At 48.7% G+C, this 18,904-nt stretch overlaps 1 protein-coding gene across 2 annotated transcripts in view; it reads right to left on the bottom strand.

The window, feature by feature from the left end:
• The window catches only part of MTMR14 (myotubularin related protein 14), a 31,544-nt gene extending 13,458 nt beyond the window's left edge, over window positions 1–18,086 (bottom strand). The window contains exons 1-16 of one of the 2 annotated variants that reach the window (XM_030458561.1): window positions 17,887–18,086; window positions 17,654–17,799; window positions 13,291–13,399; window positions 12,217–12,292; window positions 11,428–11,488; window positions 10,752–10,874; window positions 10,176–10,249; window positions 7,650–7,720; window positions 6,989–7,063; window positions 4,718–4,784; window positions 3,645–3,730; window positions 3,279–3,355; window positions 2,986–3,022; window positions 1,522–1,592; window positions 844–893; window positions 490–628 (exon numbers count right to left, since the gene is read on the bottom strand). In XM_030458561.1, coding sequence (XP_030314421.1) covers window positions 490–628; window positions 844–893; window positions 1,522–1,592; window positions 2,986–3,022; window positions 3,279–3,355; window positions 3,645–3,730; window positions 4,718–4,784; window positions 6,989–7,063; window positions 7,650–7,720; window positions 10,176–10,249; window positions 10,752–10,874; window positions 11,428–11,488; window positions 12,217–12,292; window positions 13,291–13,399; window positions 17,654–17,799; window positions 17,887–18,009 — 1,385 coding nt within the window. In that variant the 5' untranslated portion in view covers window positions 18,010–18,086. The remainder of the gene's footprint in view (window positions 1–489; window positions 629–843; window positions 894–1,521; window positions 1,593–2,985; window positions 3,023–3,278; window positions 3,356–3,644; window positions 3,731–4,717; window positions 4,785–6,988; window positions 7,064–7,649; window positions 7,721–10,175; window positions 10,250–10,751; window positions 10,875–11,427; window positions 11,489–12,216; window positions 12,293–13,290; window positions 13,400–17,653; window positions 17,800–17,886) is intronic. The other variant, XM_030458560.1, reaches the window with a different exon arrangement.
• Between the last annotated feature and the right edge of the window lie 818 nt (window positions 18,087–18,904).

The raw sequence follows: 18,904 nt of genomic DNA, 5'->3' as shown, positions 1-18,904 counted from the left end.
TTATAATATATAAGGAGGGGATTCTTGGCCACCCAGCCCACCTTCCACTAATGGCAGACATTCCCTGTGAAATCTTTTCCATAAATTGATTAAGCTTCATTTTAGGGCATCTAAACTTTGTCTCCACTTTTCTTCTGAGGAGGCTGCTGCCAAATGTAATTTTTTCTGGTAGTTTGGAACCATCTTTTAAAAGTAATGAAATCCTTTCCAGATGAAGCTTAACAGTGCAATTGGTGAAAATGAAACAAAACTGCTTTATTCCCATCAGGGGACAAAATCCTACAGAAGCCTGACATAAGGTATCTCCAATTTTTGGTGCAGAAGTTGTGCAGCACAAGTTGCAGCAAAGGCTGATAGCCAACTTCCTCACTCCACTGTCAGGAACCTATGCCACAGAAAGCAGATCTAGAGCAGACTTCAGAGATATCTTTTCTACTGTACTCAAAATCTGTCCCTTTTGTTCTCCAGCCCAGAGTGTTAACTCCTCACCATGCTGCTTGAGTCTGTGCTCCTGCTGGCATCAGCTCCACTGCTTCATAGGTGAAGCTCCCAGCTGCTCCAGGAGAACTTTCCATCCCCAGGGAGAAGTCACTGCTCAGACTTGTGGTGCTGCCTCGGTCTCTCTGCTCTAAAGAAAAGAAAACAGCCACATGAAGGCCAGCCTGGCCTCACTCACTTCTCTCTTTAAGCAAGACACTTCCCCTGTGCCTGGGGAACAAGTTCTTGCCAGGCCCCAAGGGAAGCATACCCATTTGCAGTCATCTGGGTGCTGGGAACCCAAGCCCCCAAGCCATCAACCATTACCAGCACCCAGGGGTGCTGATGCTTGGCAGCAGGACTCACTGAGCATGCAGATCTCTTCCAGGGTGAAGCCGGGTGGCAAACTCTTCCTTCTGGGGAAGGAAAGGCAGAGTTACCTCAGCCACGCCACAGAGCTGCCTGAAGGCTGGCAGTAGCCAGGTCTCTGCAGCACAGGGTGGATCAGGGCAGCAGGGAGTTGGCTGTGCAGGGGCAGAGGGGTGGGGACGGGGCCAGCGTGCAGTATCCGACCCTCCTAACAGTCCCAGCCCACACAGCCTGACTCTGAGCAGGTGGCAACAGGCTGCAGGCAGACGTGCTTATTTAGAGCCTCCAGGGTGGGCTTTGTTTCTTTCTAACTCTCCTGAAATAGGAAGGGGTTAATGTTTAGTGCTGTGTTAAAAAACAGCCACTACATTCCCCCCAGCAGTGCTGTTGGAGCTTACTGTGCAGCCTGCTCAGCCTGAGCACACACCTCTGGGTTCACCCGTGCTGAAGCAGCCAGGGACAGTCATTAAGCAGAGAGCACGTTTCAGCATGGACAGTTTTTCAGAGCACAACATGGCACCTCACAAGCCTCGGCCCCATTTCACAGCCTTCAGAGTGCAGAATAAATTAAAGAAAACTGGGCCAGGACACCAGGGCTTCCATTTCCCCAAAGGAACAGCACTAACAAGCTCTCTGGCTCTGCAGCCCATGCAGCAGCAGGCACAGGCTCCTTACCTCTGTGACTTCACAGCAGAGAACTCCTCAGAGGTGATGTGCTTCAGAAAATTGAAGCAGAAAAAGAAAATCTGAGCAAAAGGAAAGAAAAGAGCAGTTCAGGAATGAACCCGAGGCTCCATGCAGCCTCTTATCTTGGCAGGGAGGTGCTGGCACAAAGGAGATAGCAAGAAATCTGCAGCTATCAGCCTCCAGCGTGCCATGGGCTACCACCATGCCATCCTGGGCCTTCTCTTGCACATTAAACTGACCCTCTGTTCCCTGTCACAGAGAGGCCCAGAAAGGAAGGCATACAACAAGTCTCCTTATCAATGCCTTGCACACATGTTGCAGGCACACAGCAAGTACCTATGCCATTAGTGCAGAACCAAAGAGAAGGTCTTCAGACACTGAGGTAAGCAGCAAACCCAGCAGGACCAGCAGGGCTAGTGCCACCCTCCTTCTAGTGGGCTAGCAGGGCTAGTGCTCCCCCTTCACCTCACAGAACCTGCAGTCCCCAGCCTGGCCAGGGACCCGCCTGCTCTGCAGCATTTGCCCCACTGTGCCACTGCCACCCCATCCACCTGCACAGAGCTGAGCCCTTCTCCTGCAGCGAGGAGCAGGGAGTGTTAGAGGCAGCCATGCACCCCCTCTCCTGCTCCAGCTACCGACTGTCCTTGGCCAAGCAGGCACCAGAGCAGAGCTGCCAGGCTCAAGCCAGCAGAGCTCTGGAGAAAGAATGAATGGGAGGAATGATACTAGTACAGGAGTCCTGTATCCCTGAAAGTTGGAAAATAGGCTAGGGTCCTGGCTCTGCTGTTCAGAAGCAGGGGATTCCCTAGTGAGGTAAGAGTCTGAGGAGCAGAGGATTAGCAACAGGGTTAGACATACTCCCCGCCTCTCTAAAGTGATGCTGCAGTATTCTGTAACTATAGTCAAAGCAATCATTTTTTTGCTGTTAAACAGTGAAAGATTTTAAGAGAATTAGTTCCACTAATATTAACTGCCTCCTATACTCACCTGTGCACCCACAAATACACCCAGCTAAATACACACACCAGGACCAGCACAAGCTGCTCCATGAGCTTGCAGTGACATGCCAGCCACATGCAGCTGCAGCACGCAAGCAGGAGGGCTGGCACTCAGGACAACCACACAAGACCATACAGCTTTACTTCCAAGTTCCCAAGAGTCACATGCCTTAAGCATCATCCCTTCTCACTGCTGAGCTGAACAGCAAGTCCTAGCAGACTTGTACCAGGGACTTGAATACTGTCGGCACAGCAGGGGAACTGTAGGCTGAGAGAAAAGCATTCCCACACCTTCTGCATCAGAAAGTGATGGGGCAAGGCTCCTACCTCATTTTTCCAGTCTTTATAGAGCCCAGTCAGAACAGAGATATTACCAGAAGCAGGCAGTGAGAGTAAGCAAATACCCTGAGAACATAAAGCAGTGCTCAGCCACTGCCCCAGGCCAGACACTCACCTCTTCTCCTTTACTGAGTCGGTCGACTAACATGTGCCTGGAAAGAGAGCAAAGGAACCTCAGTAACACACTAACAAGAAGCCAGACTCAGCAGAAGAGCACAAGCCATCAAGAACAGCCAGATGCCTGAGCCTCCAGGCCAAAAAAAGAAAAGCCTCAGCACCTCTTGTCACAGTCACCAGGAGCTGCCCAACATCCACCTTTGGTTGTGAGCAAGCACCACAGATGACTCCCTGAAGGTTTCTCCTCTGCTGAGCAAGGATGCATATGCAAGTAAAACATGGTGTGCCTACCCAAAGAGAAACCAGTCATAGGCCACTGTCAGGTAGAGAATCTCAGACGGCTCCAGGGACACGTGGATTAGTCCATCCTGCAAAGCAAATGAGAACAGCTTCCAGGTAGCAGCCCTGGGGATTGGGATTTGAGAATTCATAATCTACTGTCATGATGATCCGGGATGCCAGGCTTGCTTTACCTGCCTCTCATACCATGCCTGACAGCAGGACAGCATGTTGGGCTACACGTCAAAGCCAAGCCACACGCTCTCTGAAGCCAAGATAGGCAAAAGGAACATGAACTGTTCCACCATGTCCTGGAGACATGGTCAATCAATCTCCAAGCAATCAGCCCCAGAAGCAGAGCAGGTCACAGGTACTCACAGCCCATAAGGAGAGGCGCAGCAAGGAGATGAAGAGAGGAGTTCGATCCCAGCCAGATATACAGTGCACCAGGAGGCCGCTGTCATCTGTTCCAGGTGGGCAGAGAAGGGAAAAAAACCCAACAGGATATTGTAACAACAGCAATGGATTTTCTTTATGGAAAATTTGCAGCAACAAGTTATCCTGCACCCCCATAGCCTGGGCTCAAAGGCAGAACTCAGCCACCGAGAGAGAACATTTCCTCTTGAATACGGCAGCCAACAAATCACTCAGAATGTCCTGGGATGTCAGCAGCCCCAGCTAATGTGCCCTCCTGGTCCTGACAGCTGCTCAGGACATGAAGTCACAGTACATGAACATCACTGTGCTACCCAGACATGTATTGTCCCAGCTGCAACCCACTATCACAACCTATCCCCACATCAGGGATAAACATGCTCCAACTGAATGTTTCAGCCTCACCAATCTTCCTTCTGATACACACTGAACACAGACACACACAGGGCACTGCTCCTGCCTCTCCAGAAAACTCACAGCGTGTCCCAGCAGAACAGCCACAGGAAAGTCTGTAGCTGGCTGAGCTGGCAGAGCCAGCTGTGGCTCCACCTCTCCAGCAGTGCCAGTGCCCAGAGGGGAGGGGATGCCAACACAGAACAATATGCACCCCTTCGAGGAGTTGGGGGTGGCTGTGATGACAGAGGAGAGAAAGGGCTCTTAAATAGGCACTTAACAAGAACCCACACTAGGGGGACAAAAAAACAGATGTTCAGCAAATGAAGAGCAAGAGTCAACAAGGAGGGGAACAAGCATTTGTTCTGTCCAGCTTTAAAGCACTAAAACCTTAGGTAAAGGTTTCAGATATTCTTCCACCCAGGGATTCCTTCAAGGGATCAGCAGGTCCCTCTCTGGGAGAGGAGTTGGAGACCTTATGTACTAGGACCATTGAGGTGAAACTCTAGAAAGCAAATTTTCTGTATTGGGAACTGATCCACTGTGACACTAATCCATCAGCTGTTCTTCCAGAGAAAGCAACTGTTCCAGTTAGGCTGCTGGGAGCAAGGAGTTTACCTTACCATCGCTGTTGATGATGGAGATCAGCAGCTTCAGGTAGTTCTGTGTCTGTTGCACAAGGTCCCAGCTCTATGCAGAAAGAGAAATGCTGAGGGTAAGGGTCTGCCCACAGTTCAGAGCCCACCCTGCTCTTGACTTCTCTATCCAGAACAACAGCACAGCAGATAAAACCCTGTGGCCATTCCTCAGAGTGACAGACTCCCTCAGTGCTCTGCTCCCCACATTCTCTGCATAAGGAACTTTGGGACATAAGACGAGAATGGAAAAAGCATCATAAATACAAGGCCATGACTCCTGTCTGCCTGGCTGACACAGAACCTACACACCTGCAGCCCCAAAGCTCCAAGCAGACCATGTTCAGAGACTAATGTGAGCCAGCAAACACCTGCAGAGTGCTGACCCAGTTCTGCATGCTGGCACTGTACCAAAGGGCTCAGCAGCCACGTTACAGCTGTGCACGGGATGCAAGCCAAGGTCAGCAGCCCCTTCCTATAACCCAAAACTCTGGCCCTTGTAAATGGCCCCAGCAGGCTGCCTGTGGAACCACTCCCAGTAATGCCCAAGCAACAGCAGTATCACAGGGGAGGGTTCTGAATTCAGAGACTTTCCAGCATTGTAAGAAATACAGATGGAAAATATCACTACAAGCTCAAGCATGCTGCTTTTCATCTTGACAAGATCCAGAGAATTTCAGCAGTCTGATCAGAGACAGACTAGCTCAATTAAAATAGTAGAGCACTGCAAGGAAATGGCAAGAAGAGGGTCACATGTTTCATCATGACAGTGTTAGGCTGGTGCTGTAAATGACATCTGATCCTCAGCAACAGAACACTTGCTGTGCGCTTGCACGTGTGCACATAACCACACTTCAGACTACTGTCACACAAAGAACACATCACCCTGCTGTGATGCCTGCACAGCAACAAGAGTAGGTAAAAGCAGGGGGGACACTCAACCTGGGGCAGAAAAACACACCCTTCCAAAGTCTTTTATCTGCCCAATGCAGTATGATCTCGTGCTTCTCCCCAAAGGAATCAAGTGATCATACAGCCTGATCTCTCTATACCACAAACCAGAAAGTTTTGTTCAGTTGCTACATATACAGCCTGAAGCTTGCACTTAGCAACACCTCTGCCCAGAGAAGCATCTCAACTAGGGGTAACAGCTCACTGTTCTTTGGCAGCACATTCCAACAGATCATCCTCAAAAACTACACGAAAGATTGCTTTTCCTTATCTGAAGGTCTGATTTCAGACCACAGATACTGCTTTCTGTGCTGCTTTTCTTCCCCAGATTGAAGAGTCCTTCAGAATTAGTATTTTCTCCCTGCAAATGTTCTTACATATTAATCAAGCCAACCCTCCATCACTCATGTGAGTAGCTGAACAGACAGCAAACTTTAGCTTTAAGTGAAGCACCTTCTCCAGTCCTCAGATCATTTCTGCTTCCTTTTATTACACTCTCTTCAATTTTTAATATCCTTTTTAAAATACCGGCTGCTCAGTACTCCAGCGAGCAACTCTCTAGCCACAAACAAGCTGTGGTCCCATTAGTTCTGCCTCAACACTGCAAGATACTTTTCTGTGATTCTCCCTAAGCTGTCACTTTAAACATTTACATCCTGGCTGACAAACACTGGTCCAGCAGAACCAGCTTTGCTAGTTCTGCAGTGCATCCAGTCACAGAGCAAGCAGCGTGACATGCTCCAGCACAGTCATCATCACAAAACCTGGGGGGACTGAGAGGTTCCACTGATGTGTGAAATGAAGCACACTAATCAGCAGTACAAAGTGGTGCTCCCTGGTAAGAACAGGCAAAGGTAAACGTCGAAGCCTGGACAAACATAAGAGTTCAATTACTATTTGTGCTGCTGTCACAGCAATAAGGAGTGGAGATGTGATTTGGTCCATTGGGACTTTCTACTCTCCACTCCTAGGACAGGTACCCAGCACAACCATGAAGAAAGTACCAAGTCACTTGGCTGCTGCTCACATGAGGGAAGGCTGACCTTTCTCATGACTCCCCACAGCAAAGGAAGCCAGCCCACTGCAGGCATGTGTCTAGCTAAGACTGCAAACAAGTAATAATCCTGCTTTCTGTTTCCCAGAATGTTTCTCTCTTTTGTTAGTGCCAGATCTCCGCACTGCATTGCAAGCTTTATGCAACTTATATAAAGAGATCTGACATACGGTCAGCTGCCTCGGGACACAACAAACCATGGAGCTTTTGGGCAGAGGTTCTCCAACTCTCACAGAGATGCCTCCTTTGCTCACCTGGTACTCGCTCCAATCAATATTCAGAGACTGAGTCAGAGAGACTGGAATACTTAATGGAGCATCAACATAATCCTGCAAAGAAGCCCAAATACAACTGGTGAGATAACCCATAACTTGAAGGCAACAAGTTCCAGAAAAAAAACAAAACAAAACAAAAGAACAAATGCTAAATAGTGCACCTAGAAGAAAATGTCTCAGCAAAGCATCTTTGGATGCAAAAACCTGCTGTGGTGAGAAATAACTCATAGCCTCTTAGAAGGACTAGTTGACAAGAAGTTTGCTGTGCTCCAAACAGTGAAAGTCAGGGATAAGGAATATAAGTTTCTGAATTCCTGTAGGACTGCTCCACTCACTCAATCAACTCCCTCAGCAGGAGACAGAATATGAAGACAGCACTGAGAACAGAGGCTATCAATAAGACATCAAATAAAAAAAACAGGGAGAAAACCATACCCCTCAAGAGGGGTGAAGCATCCTGGACTTCAGGATAACAATTAATTTAGTTTACATTAAAATTTTAGAACTAATAATTTAGTACATTCACTATCTGTTTTATTTGTCCTTTTGGTTTCCTCCTTGTGATGAGAAATAAGGAACTCTGAGGCAAAACTCAAGCCCAGTAAAGCCCACAGCTCTCCATTTTGTAACATCCATGTACCTGTTTCCAGTTAAATATGAGACCTTCAGCTGTATAATCCCGATCTTTGTACTCCTTAAAAAATTCACATCCTGCAAGAGAAAGAGATAATGAACTAATAATCAGCTAACTGATATCTAACAAGTGAAGTGTCCTGTGGGACTGGAAGTGCTGGCAGCCCCAGGCTCCAGCAAACCAATCAAAACTGCTGCCTGAGGGAAGAGAAGAGCAGTAATCATCAGTACAGTCTGCAGCACAGCCTCCCAGCAGCAAAAACACAGAGCACTCAGCAGTGAACACGCTCAAACAGCAAAGGGCAAACTCCACACAGCAAATGTGGAGCCTGAGGGACTGATTTCATTCTTTCCCAAACAAAAGGTTTCACCAAGGAGCTACGCTTTCCAGGGCCACTGACTTCTGCACAGATCTAAGGCCTGACACTGGGAAGGAACCAGCAAAAGGAGGTGTTGTCAGAGCCCTGGGGAAAGCCACCTTTCACGGGGCATCTGCTGCAGGTAACAAGAAAGGGTTCTGTCAGAGGCAGCTGTGATCTCTCTCACATTTAAGTCTCTTTCAAACACTCATCTTGCCCTTTCTGAAGGAAGCAGGAACTTGACCACTTCTAAGGTTTCTCCCAAGCTCTCTGTTCCTTAAGTTTCTGTCCTCTGGCTCCACTCTCCTCAACAACTATTTGAAGTCTCTGCTGCAAACTGCAGTCAGTTAGTCACAGCTGAGCAGCATGATTAGCACTGTGGCTGCCTGCAGGCTACACAAAACACATCTCCCAATGTACTGTGCATACCCCAGCAGCGCCATGGTGCTCACATTACCAAGACACCCCTGTGCCAGGCACTGAATGTGGGCTATGATTCCTACCCTGCAAGTCACAAGCAACTCCACTGGTGAAAAAAAATCCTTTGTGGAAGGACAGGACTAGCCCTCAAAAACACACAGTCAGGAAGTGATGTGTCAGTTGAGAATTAACTCCAATTAAACAACAGCTTAAAGCAAAGAATGGGGTCTTATGGCGATAAGTATTGGCAAACACCAACACTTCTGCACTGGAAAGCACAAAAGCTTTAACAGGTACTCAGTTTTAATACAGATCTTTTGTCCTAGACAGTCATGTCTGGACACTGCTTTGCTCACCTAAGACAACAGGATCTCAGAATTACTTTAGAAACAAGTTACAAGCCAGAAATTATTTCAATGCAAACCTGGGAACATCAGTAACAGTGGATCATGGCATTTGGCCAGCCACTAGAGAGGCTGCTGATCTCTAGATCTCTGTGCTTTAGATGTACCAGAATTACAATGTTCCCCACTGGATCAGCACTGCTGAAATCAGGCAACACCTACAAGAACAATTTTTCCAGTTTTATAAGATTTATCTATAGCACAGCAGAAAACTGCTGCTAAGAGAGCAGCTTTCCCAGATAGTGGAAGAGGAAGAACCAACACTGAGTACTGCACACAATACAGTAACAACTCTATAGCTTAACTCTACAGAATCACTTCTTCTTCAGTCTTTACACACCCTACAAAAGCCTAGTGTACACCATCTCTCCCATTGTCTAATGGCACATGGCAGCAACATATACCTGTGCCACATCCTACAGAAACCAGCAATACTCATTTCTGTAAGCCTCTGCAGGCTGCAGGGCAAACTCAATAGAAGTCTTAATGCAGCTTCTCTGAAATGTCCCTGATTTTTGTATGAAAGGAAAAACACCCTTTTAGAAAACAACAACAACAAAAAAGATGCTTAAGGGCAACAATGTGTAATTAAGGAAAATTTGGGGTTTGGCTCATCCGCTACAGTTTTATTGGGTTTTTTTGCTTGTTTGTTTTTGTGTTTGGTTTTTTACTGGGTTTTTTTTTCTCCCCTTCTTTGTGTGCAAGGTCTTGCAGACCTCAAGCACAGCAGTCTCTCATCCAGTCCTATCTCTGAGCCTGACATCAGCAGGCAAGCAGCAACATTCAGTTCCTCTTTGAGAGTGCAGCAAATGACCCAGCAGCGGTTGCTAGGCACAGGGACTAATATAGCCAGGGAGAGGGCTGGAGCAGACAGCACCTCAGTGTATGCTGCAGGCTCAGGTTAACAGTTCTCCCCAAAACTGAGAATACCCTGCACTGGTGCTGTGGAACACCAGGATTAGAAAATACTCTTGAGAAAACAGGGCTTAACATAACACAGAGTAAGATCTGTATTTTTCATCAAGTAGTACTTGGGAGTTGCAGCCATGTCAACAGCCATCTTAATCACAGCTCCACCTCTGGGACTTTTTTTCCATGCTTGAATTCGTTAGAACTGCTGAGAAATTATTTTGCCATCTCAAAAAAGTGCCTAATGCTGACTGACTCCATCAGGGCATCTGGATTTGTTGCACTGTTCTCCATTTAAAGGAGCTTATCTACAGAGAGAGCACAGAAGCATTCAGCAAGCCACACTCATTTCACCCCACATACACACACAGGTAGTTTCCAGTCCCCAGAAACGGATTGTCACCTGTCCCTTGGGAGTCCCTCTGGACATCAGTCCTGTACCTGGATATGGGATGGAGAGAAGCGTGAAGTCAGCATAACGTTGAGCTTTGTCCACCTTCTCAGAAGACGTCACACTGCACAGGAGAAGAGGAAACCAGAAGATATTTGTAGCAGATAGACAGATAGAAACACTAGCACCCAAAAAGCTGTCACATCTCCCTGCATGATACTTTGACACAGGAGTGAGAGGGGGCATAACTTCCTCAACACACCCAAATAAACAGGTATAGCCAAAAATATTAAAGCTTTCCTCTGGAAAGGAGGTATACCTCAGCCTGTTCAAATGCACAAGCAGAAGGTCCTTTACTCTCCTCTTTCTGAAGGGGTGACTGTCACATCATTGCAAACTCTACAGAGAAAACCTTCTCAGACTGCAGCAGACAGATGAAAGCAGCTGTCCTGCCCATTGATACAGCTTTCTCTCCTCTAAAACCTTGGGGGTTTTTTACAGCACTGACTGACTGATCCTGCTGTAGGACTCTCTCCAGAGACTGCTCCCAAGTTGCTGAGTGCATGCCCAACACCAACTCACACCTAAGAGCTACACTGCAGAAAAACAAATGAACCCACACTCACTTCAAGCCAAACTTCACCTTCTTGTTCTCCACCATCAGGTCACAGATATAGCGGACAGACAGGTATCGAAGCAGCTTGATGTCATGCCCTCTGACCTTGTCAAACAGCTGGGAATCTGCATTTCTGCAGGACAGAACAAGACAAAGAAAAATGAGCATGGAAGTCTGACCATGTCCAATTCTCTGCAGGACATTGCTGCAGTTCTTCCCCAAGCAGCTTCTAGCTACAAGCCACATAGCAAGAGCCTTGTCTCCAGCTCAGAGTCAGACTCTGCAATGAGCTGATACTGCAAACTCTGTGCTTAGGGTCCCTCCCCATGTCTCACTCTTCTGCAACAAACATGTAAGATACAGAGCAATTATTCCAGCCTGGAGAAGCACTTTTTGATGAAGTAAACCCATCTGTGAAATTCAAACACTTTTTGAAATGGCTCTGTATATTCCTATTTCCAGCCCTCCTTCTGTCAAGAGATTTGCAGGCTTCAGCCACACTGGGTTCAGCCAGCCATTAGCATTCAAAATTTTTTTTTTAAAGCAAGGAAAGTAAGAATCCAAGCTTGGACAAGTTTCAAGCCTGTACCTAAAGGCCAGCCTAGGAAAGCTCAGAATTGAGTGACTGAGACAGCCAGCTTTGGTCTAAACTCCCTTTTTCCTCCATTCCAGTGATGCATACGAACCTAAGTGCAGAATCTTCTTCTGAAATGTCTTCTGCATCTGCCCAAGCATCATCTGAACCTCCTGCAAGGAAAGCATTAAGTTCTGAAGATTGGGTAAACCAACTCAATCCCCAATCTGACAAGACATACAACAGTCCAAAAAGGTCATGGTTTGGCACCCTCCTTCCACACAAACATGCTCTCAGTAGTTCCTCATGTTTCCTCTTCCTGAAAAGCCCACTTGCTAATGTAGCCCAATCTTCCTGTGCCATTGCAAAGGACATGGTCAGATCAAACCCATTACTGACAGACAGAAGGACATGCAGAAGTGCTACAGAATGCTGCTAAGGCAAGCTTCAGCTCCCACACTGCAAACACTTAATACTCTCCTGAAGAGCTTTCTCCAGAATGCAGTACACCCCATCATCAGCAGGATTTGATTCCCAGTGACCAGCCAAGTAACAGCAAGTCTTTATCTTCTTTCTTCCTTTGTTCCTGATATCTGGGAATCAGTGCCCTGGATCCTGTGGGATGCCTTACTTGCTCACGTTTCACATAACTCAAGTTAACTTCAACCTCAAGTTTGTTTGTCACTGCTTCTTATGAACTATGGCACCCTGTCCTGCGTTACAGTGCTTGGAAATGATCACAAGCTTTCAGTCTTTGCTCTGTTACACAGGGACTCCACACAAGCAGATCCAAGCTGGAGCCCTGCGTTGGCTCTCAGGGAGTTTGCTCTCATGTGTAGGTCACTGTCCCAGCACCAACCAGCCTCACCAGGCAGACAGTGACAAACAGCTCCTCACTCACCTGAGAAGATGTAGTTGTAGCCAGTGCGTCCGTAGAGCTCTCCCCAGCCAGCCAGTGTTGCTGATCTGCAGATATGCTGGAGGAAGATGTTGCTATTGACCATGCATGCTCCAAGAGTCCTTCCCTTACCAGGTCTCATTTGCTCTGATGTTACATAGAGCCGTGGCTGGTACCTACAGCTACCACCCTTCAGCAGTTTCCCATGCAACCCTCTTCCAGATCAAACTCTCCAAACACATCAGTCTCCCAAGTGCCTTCATCTGCATCTGGTTTTCAATGACATTTTCATGACCTGTTCTCCAATTCACTAAAACAGTCAATTTCTACCAAGTTAGCAATGTCCATGGTCTGCTAATACCCTGCTAGAGCCCTGCCTCCACATTCATGTGGATAAGATTATGAATGGTCCCAGTATGACTCCAGGCAGTTCACTCCTGCAGAAAAAGGCCAGCAGGTTCAGCCCATGATGGCTTCAGCCAAGCTAGATTAAAATTGTCACAGGTATGATTTTGCTGTTCAGAGCGTGCTTTTAAATTGAACTAAGAAACTGAATTAAGCTACTTAAAGTCTACATGAGACTACTCCTGCAGGGCTTCAGTTTAAGTAATCCACACAAAAATTAATCTAATTTCACTTTCATACAAATCCCCTTGCTGACAAGCCCACACATTTGTAAGACCATTTATGCAGTCTTGCCTCCCCAGGGAACAGACAAGGGAAACTTCTCTTTAGAGAGAAAAATTATTCAAAGGGAGCTCACTGCTGTGAAGAGTAAGGGGCAGAAAGTGAAGTACTGTTGATTCTTCTGAAAGGACATACCTATGGAGAAAACGTTAGCTCTTTAGTGCAATGCTCATGACATACTGGGGTAAAACAGCCTGAAGTACCCCCAGATGACTTATGCAGCCTAGACAGCAAATGCTACCTACTACTACAAGCTGACTGCTTGTATCTAAGGACCATTTTTTACAGCATTCTTCAAGGTGACAAGCAACTGAAGATGTGAAGGCAGTTCAAATGGCAGGGAGAAAGGTCATTTTCTAAGTGAAGACAGGTAACCCAGGAAGCTTTTACCTTTCCCTTGTACAGAATGACTGGGCAAACAAATCGTCCTCTACACCTCGCCATCTTACTTCGGTTGATAAGGTCCTGCAGTTTGCCAACCTGCACAGTGCTCTCAGACCTAGTGGACAAAGATTTGGTTCAGTACACAGAGCATCTTCCCATACATCGCTCAGCAAAGCTGCTACAGACACCCTGGGCTGTAATCCCCATCCCTTTTGCCTAGAAGCCAGCTTTGAAGTTAGCAAATAAGAGAACATATCTTTAAGAATTGCTTCCACTGCCATGAAACATGCACAGATGCTTTTCTGTCTCCTTTTATTTTGAATGAAAAACTGCCCAGTACCTGACAGCAAGCATCCTCAGGAGCTGGCAACACAAGTGCCATCAGAATGATCTGCTGCAGACTAACATGGTTTACTAATGAAGGGCTACCAGAATCAGCCAGTGTCTACAAAAATGTGTGTTCTGCTTTCCTCCCCACCAAGTTTCCAGCAAAAGAGCAGCTCAGCACTACCATCAGAGTGAATTCACTACCAGTGATAATTTTGCAAGGAAAACAAGAGAATCAAAGATTGAACACTCAATGAACCTTGGCTCTGGCCATGAGAGCATTTCTGTTGTTGGGTAGTTGGGAAACTGCCTGTGAACTAGCTAGAGGGTTGAACAGGGGAGTTAGATTAACACCAGCTGCATCAGCACAACTGAGTTTTGTTTGGTTTTCTGGTGAAAGTTAAAACAGAAATGCATTCCAAGCTGGAGACATTTTGGAAACAACTTAAAATTGCTGCAATTTGTTCAAGAACCAGTCTACATTTGATAGGAATCCATACTGACTTCTGAGCTACAAAGACCTCCATGAGGAACTGTCAGTCCAAAGAAGACTGGAGTTTCCACAAGGAATTGGACGTAATAGAAAGCAGAAGTCAGGACTCATGAAACTGCATGGCCATACACTTAGGCAGGATTAACAAGAATTTCCAGTTAGTCCTTTCCACCAATGGAGCTGAACAGAAGAGTGTAGAGGAACTGCTTGATCTCTGGATGCTCACACATTATCAAGGCTGAGAAAGGGGACAAATAAGGTCACAGGAAACTCTCCAGTGGGATGGAGAAGTACCACCACCACTACTGTGCAGAGCACAGGATCTCAACTGAGATGAGGCATCTGACTCCAGTGATCTGCCCACACCTGAAAAGGCACAGAAAGATGAATGGGGGGAGCAGGGGACACTGTGCTGCAAGAGAAACCACCAGAGACTGACTGGCAGAGCAGATGAAGAGAACTTGCAATAGAGGCAAAGAACTCAAAGGACAATGCTGGTCTAAGAACAAATACATACCTTTATGCTGGAAGTTAAAAGAAAGTTGCTAAGCTTCAAATCAGAAAGTGCAGCAACTTACCTGCAGCTGCCATGCTGGGAAGAATTTTTTTTTAAAAAAATCTATTATTAACATGGAAATTGATCTGTTTACTGAAAAGAGTATACAAGGTGGTGCCAGAGCAAGCTGGGAAACAACAAACAAGACCTCCAAATGCTACATTTAAAAAAGAAAACAAAGGATTCAATTCTCAGAAAAAATTATTCAGTTCTCAGAATTCATAGTGGAAGGTTGAGATTTTTCAGGTGTCCCTACAGACACAACTGCTTTGGCTGCCCACCTCCAAAGTGCTTTGGCATACACCAGAATTCAAAGAACAAGAACCCCAAATAATCTTTAACTGCTGTGGACATGAGTGTGCTAAGCACAAAGGCAGGAAAATGCTGTCACAAAGCACTTCACAGGGGAGCACCCTTTGGACATGAAACTGTGTGCAAGCAGGAGAAGCAGCTGCTTGGAACCCAAACCCAAACTCAGTGCTGCCTCTGCAGACAGCCAGGAGCTCAGCTCTGCCATCTGCTTCCTTCCTCAGAGAGTGCCTCAGGAACATGCTGCAGGAACAACCTGCAGCAGCTGGACAAGAGATGCCTTCCTGGAGAATTCCCAACACCAAACTCTTCTGAAACTTATGAGAGACTCTGATGTACAGACTTGGTTGTGGGGTTCTTTTAAAATGAATGCATGCAACCAAAAGATGTACCCTGCACTCCACCCCAGCTGTCTTTATGCTTCCTTTACAAAGGCAAACACAGAGGGAAACATGAACTTTAGTACAGTGTTAGAAGCAGTGCTACAGAACTGCTCTGGTAAATCCAGAAGATGTGATTCCACAAAAATCAAATGCCTGGAAGATCAGGAATTATAAAAGAAGCACCTCCCCAGGAGCCAACAGGTTTCACCTCTCAGCACACAAACTCTACTTGTCCAGACAGATACAGCAGCACGGGGCAATGAGTCTGAGCAGCTTGGCAGGAACCAGGGGCCTGGGTCTGGGAAGAATCCCAGTGACTCGCTGGGAAAACAGAAGGATGAGTCCCTCTCTCAGGCTCCTGCCCCTGCTCCTAGGGAAGCCTGGACAGTCACCAGAGACACCCACTCTGCTACCTGTCATGGCTGTGCCACAAACGGAGGTCTTGGGTCTTCTTGTCACAAGAACCAGCATCAGTAAATCTGGAGATAGCCATGGGAAGTTGTACTGAGACAGCTGTAGCAAGGGGAAATCCTGGTCTGAGGAACAGATGCAATGCTCACAGTGACAAGTGATTAAATTCAGCACAGGCAGGAGTAAAATCTACTGAAAAATGTCTGGAAAACAGAGTGCTCCTCAAGAGCAGTGTGAAAGAACATCACTAAAGCTGCTTGGCCCAGAGCAGAGAATGAGGTGGAAGGAATGACATGTATCTTAACTCTTCATTTTTTTGGACTTTCAGGTGTTTAGGAGAGGAGGTTTCCTCAGAAGTTGTTTTCCAGAAGATACTACTGGACAACTTTACTTCTGCATTAACTCCCTGTCCATCCTCCCTCCAAAATCAGAGCCTTAACCTTTCTAAAGACAAAGGAAACTTCTCCTGTGTAAGAGCAAACAGCTGCTCTAGTGACTGCATATTCTGGACAGGCCTAAAGCAGAGACACTTCTCTTTGGGCAGCAATAACAGCACTGGAACCACAGCATTCCTCTCATGTTGTCAGATGACAGGCAACATGTCCTGCTTGCAGGAAGAGGTTCCTGAACTCTGCATCCCAAGAAGTGAAACAGTCCCTATTTTTTAAATTATTCCAACAATGAAACTACTGAGTAGAACAATGAAACTGAAAACTAGATTTGACTGAAAATTAATTAGTGGCTTTTACAGTGATTATTACCCAGAAGTCAGGAGAAGGGTGGTGAAGGGTCGTCTGTTTTTGTGACTCTCTGGGGCAGCAACTCAAGCCTTGGAACTTATCAGTATTTAAAATGTTAGATACCACTGCTGGCTTGCAAAAGCCTCAGAAGGAAACAGGGCACTGAGTACAAGTGTATTTGTTTTGAATATTCATCAGAAAAATCAAGCATCCTTTCCTCTTGCAAGAGCAAGAAAAGCAGAAGCATTAGTTTTCTCTTCCTTAAAGTCACTCCTAGTTACACTTACAGCTCCAGACTTGAGTTTCCCTTTTTTTTTTTTTTTCTTTTTAAACTTTTCTAATCTAACCCTGAGGCAGAAATTCTCCCCCGTGACATGCACACAGTTGTGACTGTTTTCCACAGATCCTTTCTACAGAAGCAGCCCAAGTGCTCAGCACAACTGCTGAGTGCCTGCTGTCCACAGGCAATGCAGCTGCACACGTGAGAGGAGCTCAGTGACTGCTGTCCCTTTGGACATGTTGCTCATCATGGGCACAGGGGCCTGTGAAATGGTAAATTTATATTTTGTTGAAAAAGAAAATAAAAAAGAGGAACAGGCAGCAATTAATGCTCAGCCAGGAGTGAGGCCAACGCAATCCTGAGCTCGGGGTCAAAGTCCGGAAACACACGGGCTGAGTCTTGCACTGAAGCAGAAGCAAAACTTCCCTGCACGAAAACCCCAGTGCCCACTAACCACACAGCGTGTCAGAGGCAGCCTGTCCCTGCTGAGGCTGCCTGCTCTGCCCAGCCCCGATCAGCCTTCCACCCAGAAATTATTTCCATGCTAAAATTTCTCTAAAAGGATCCTTTCCAACATGACCGCAGGCACTACATCAAGACGGAGAGCATCGCACAGGCGGGGACGCTCGGAGAAACCCCAGGGGAATTCGGCAACGCATCGCAGCGCGGGGTGCCCCAGAAACACCGTGCCCACCGCCTGACACCGCTGCCTATAATTAGCGACCACGCAGCAGCACGCCGGGGTTACCCTCGGCCGGCGGGAGACCCGTGCCGGTAGGGGCTGCCGCGGAAGCTCCCGGAGCAACAGGCGGAGCCGCCTCTGCCGCGCGGGACGGGGGTCGGGGGAAGCGGGGGAACCGGGGGCCTTACGGGTCGCGGCTGCCGGCGGCGTCGCGCTCCAGCAGGACGATGTGCCGCGGGTAGTGGGCGCAGACCTCGCCGTGCGCGTTGGGGATGATGCTGTAGCGGTAGTCGCGGCTGAAGAGCTCCAAGCACCGCCGTTCGATCCGGTCCACCTGCGCACAGCCACCGCTCAGCTCCAGCCGCCGCAATCGCCGCCGCACCCGACATCCCCCACCCCGTCCCAGTCCCGACCCCCTCACCTTAGCAGCGGCGGCGCCGCCGCCGTCCTTGGCGCGGTACTGTGCCCGGGAGAACTCCAGGAGCAGCTCGGCCAGGCCGCGGTCCCCGGAGCCCGCCGGGGGGCAGCCGCGGGCCGCCGCCATCCCCCCCCACCGCTCACCGCTGCCGGCCCATGGTCCGGACCGACGCTTCCGCTTCCGCCCAACTACCGCCGCGCGTGCGCCCCGCCCCGCCCATTCCGCCCGCCCCTGGTCGTCATCGGGATGCGACGCTTTCGGTCCCGGGGCCACTGGGATCCCGCTCCCCGCCCACCCGCACCGGGCGGCGAACGGGCCCGGCGGGACCCCCAGCAGCGGAGGTGCCGCCCGTCTCTCGGTGCGAGCCCGCACAGCAGGGTCCGGTGCAAAAGCTGGGAGCTGGCAGGGCACGAAGGGCTTCTGGCGCCCGTCCCGGTGGGCTGTGCTCCCCAGAAGCGGAGCGGCAGCGAGCCGGGAGTCCTTTCGGGACCCCGAAAAGGTGTTAATTAAAGCGACCTTTAATTAACCTCAAGGTGTGACCGCAAGCACAAAGCCAGTCAAGGTGGCGGCTGTGAGCTGAAGGGCAGCGCGGGTGTGTGCACCGGGGAGCGGCGGTGGCTCCTGTCCCCGGGGTAGCAGCGGGGATGGGCGCAGAGCCCGCTCGTACCGGGGTTAGCACCGCCGCTCCGCCGCCAGAGGCAACGGCAAGCGGCTCTGTGCCCTGGCAGGGGCGCTCAGAGCGGCTTTTCCATCTGCCCAGCTCTGATCTGCAAATCAGCTGCGAACTCTGGCGAGCGCTGGAAGCGAACGAGGCCTCTGGAGCGTTCACCAGAGTTGAGCTCGGCCATGGCTGCGGCTCCCGCCGTGCGTCCGAACCGCCCCCGCTAGGCACACGAGTATCCCGCTGCTCCCGGTACCCGCGCAGCCCAAGCTGGCGGTAACTCGCTCGCTCCGGCCTCACACACGGGCCGGGAAGCGCTGCTGCCCCCCGGGGGAGCTTCTCCGCCAGCCCGCCACTCTC

The sequence above is a fragment of the Calypte anna genome, chromosome 12 (assembly GCF_003957555.1).
Source record: "Calypte anna isolate BGI_N300 chromosome 12, bCalAnn1_v1.p, whole genome shotgun sequence".
Classification (NCBI taxonomy): Eukaryota; Metazoa; Chordata; class Aves; order Apodiformes; family Trochilidae; genus Calypte; species Calypte anna.
Note: the sequence above shows the minus strand (reverse complement) of the source record. Positions and strands in the feature narration are given on the sequence as shown.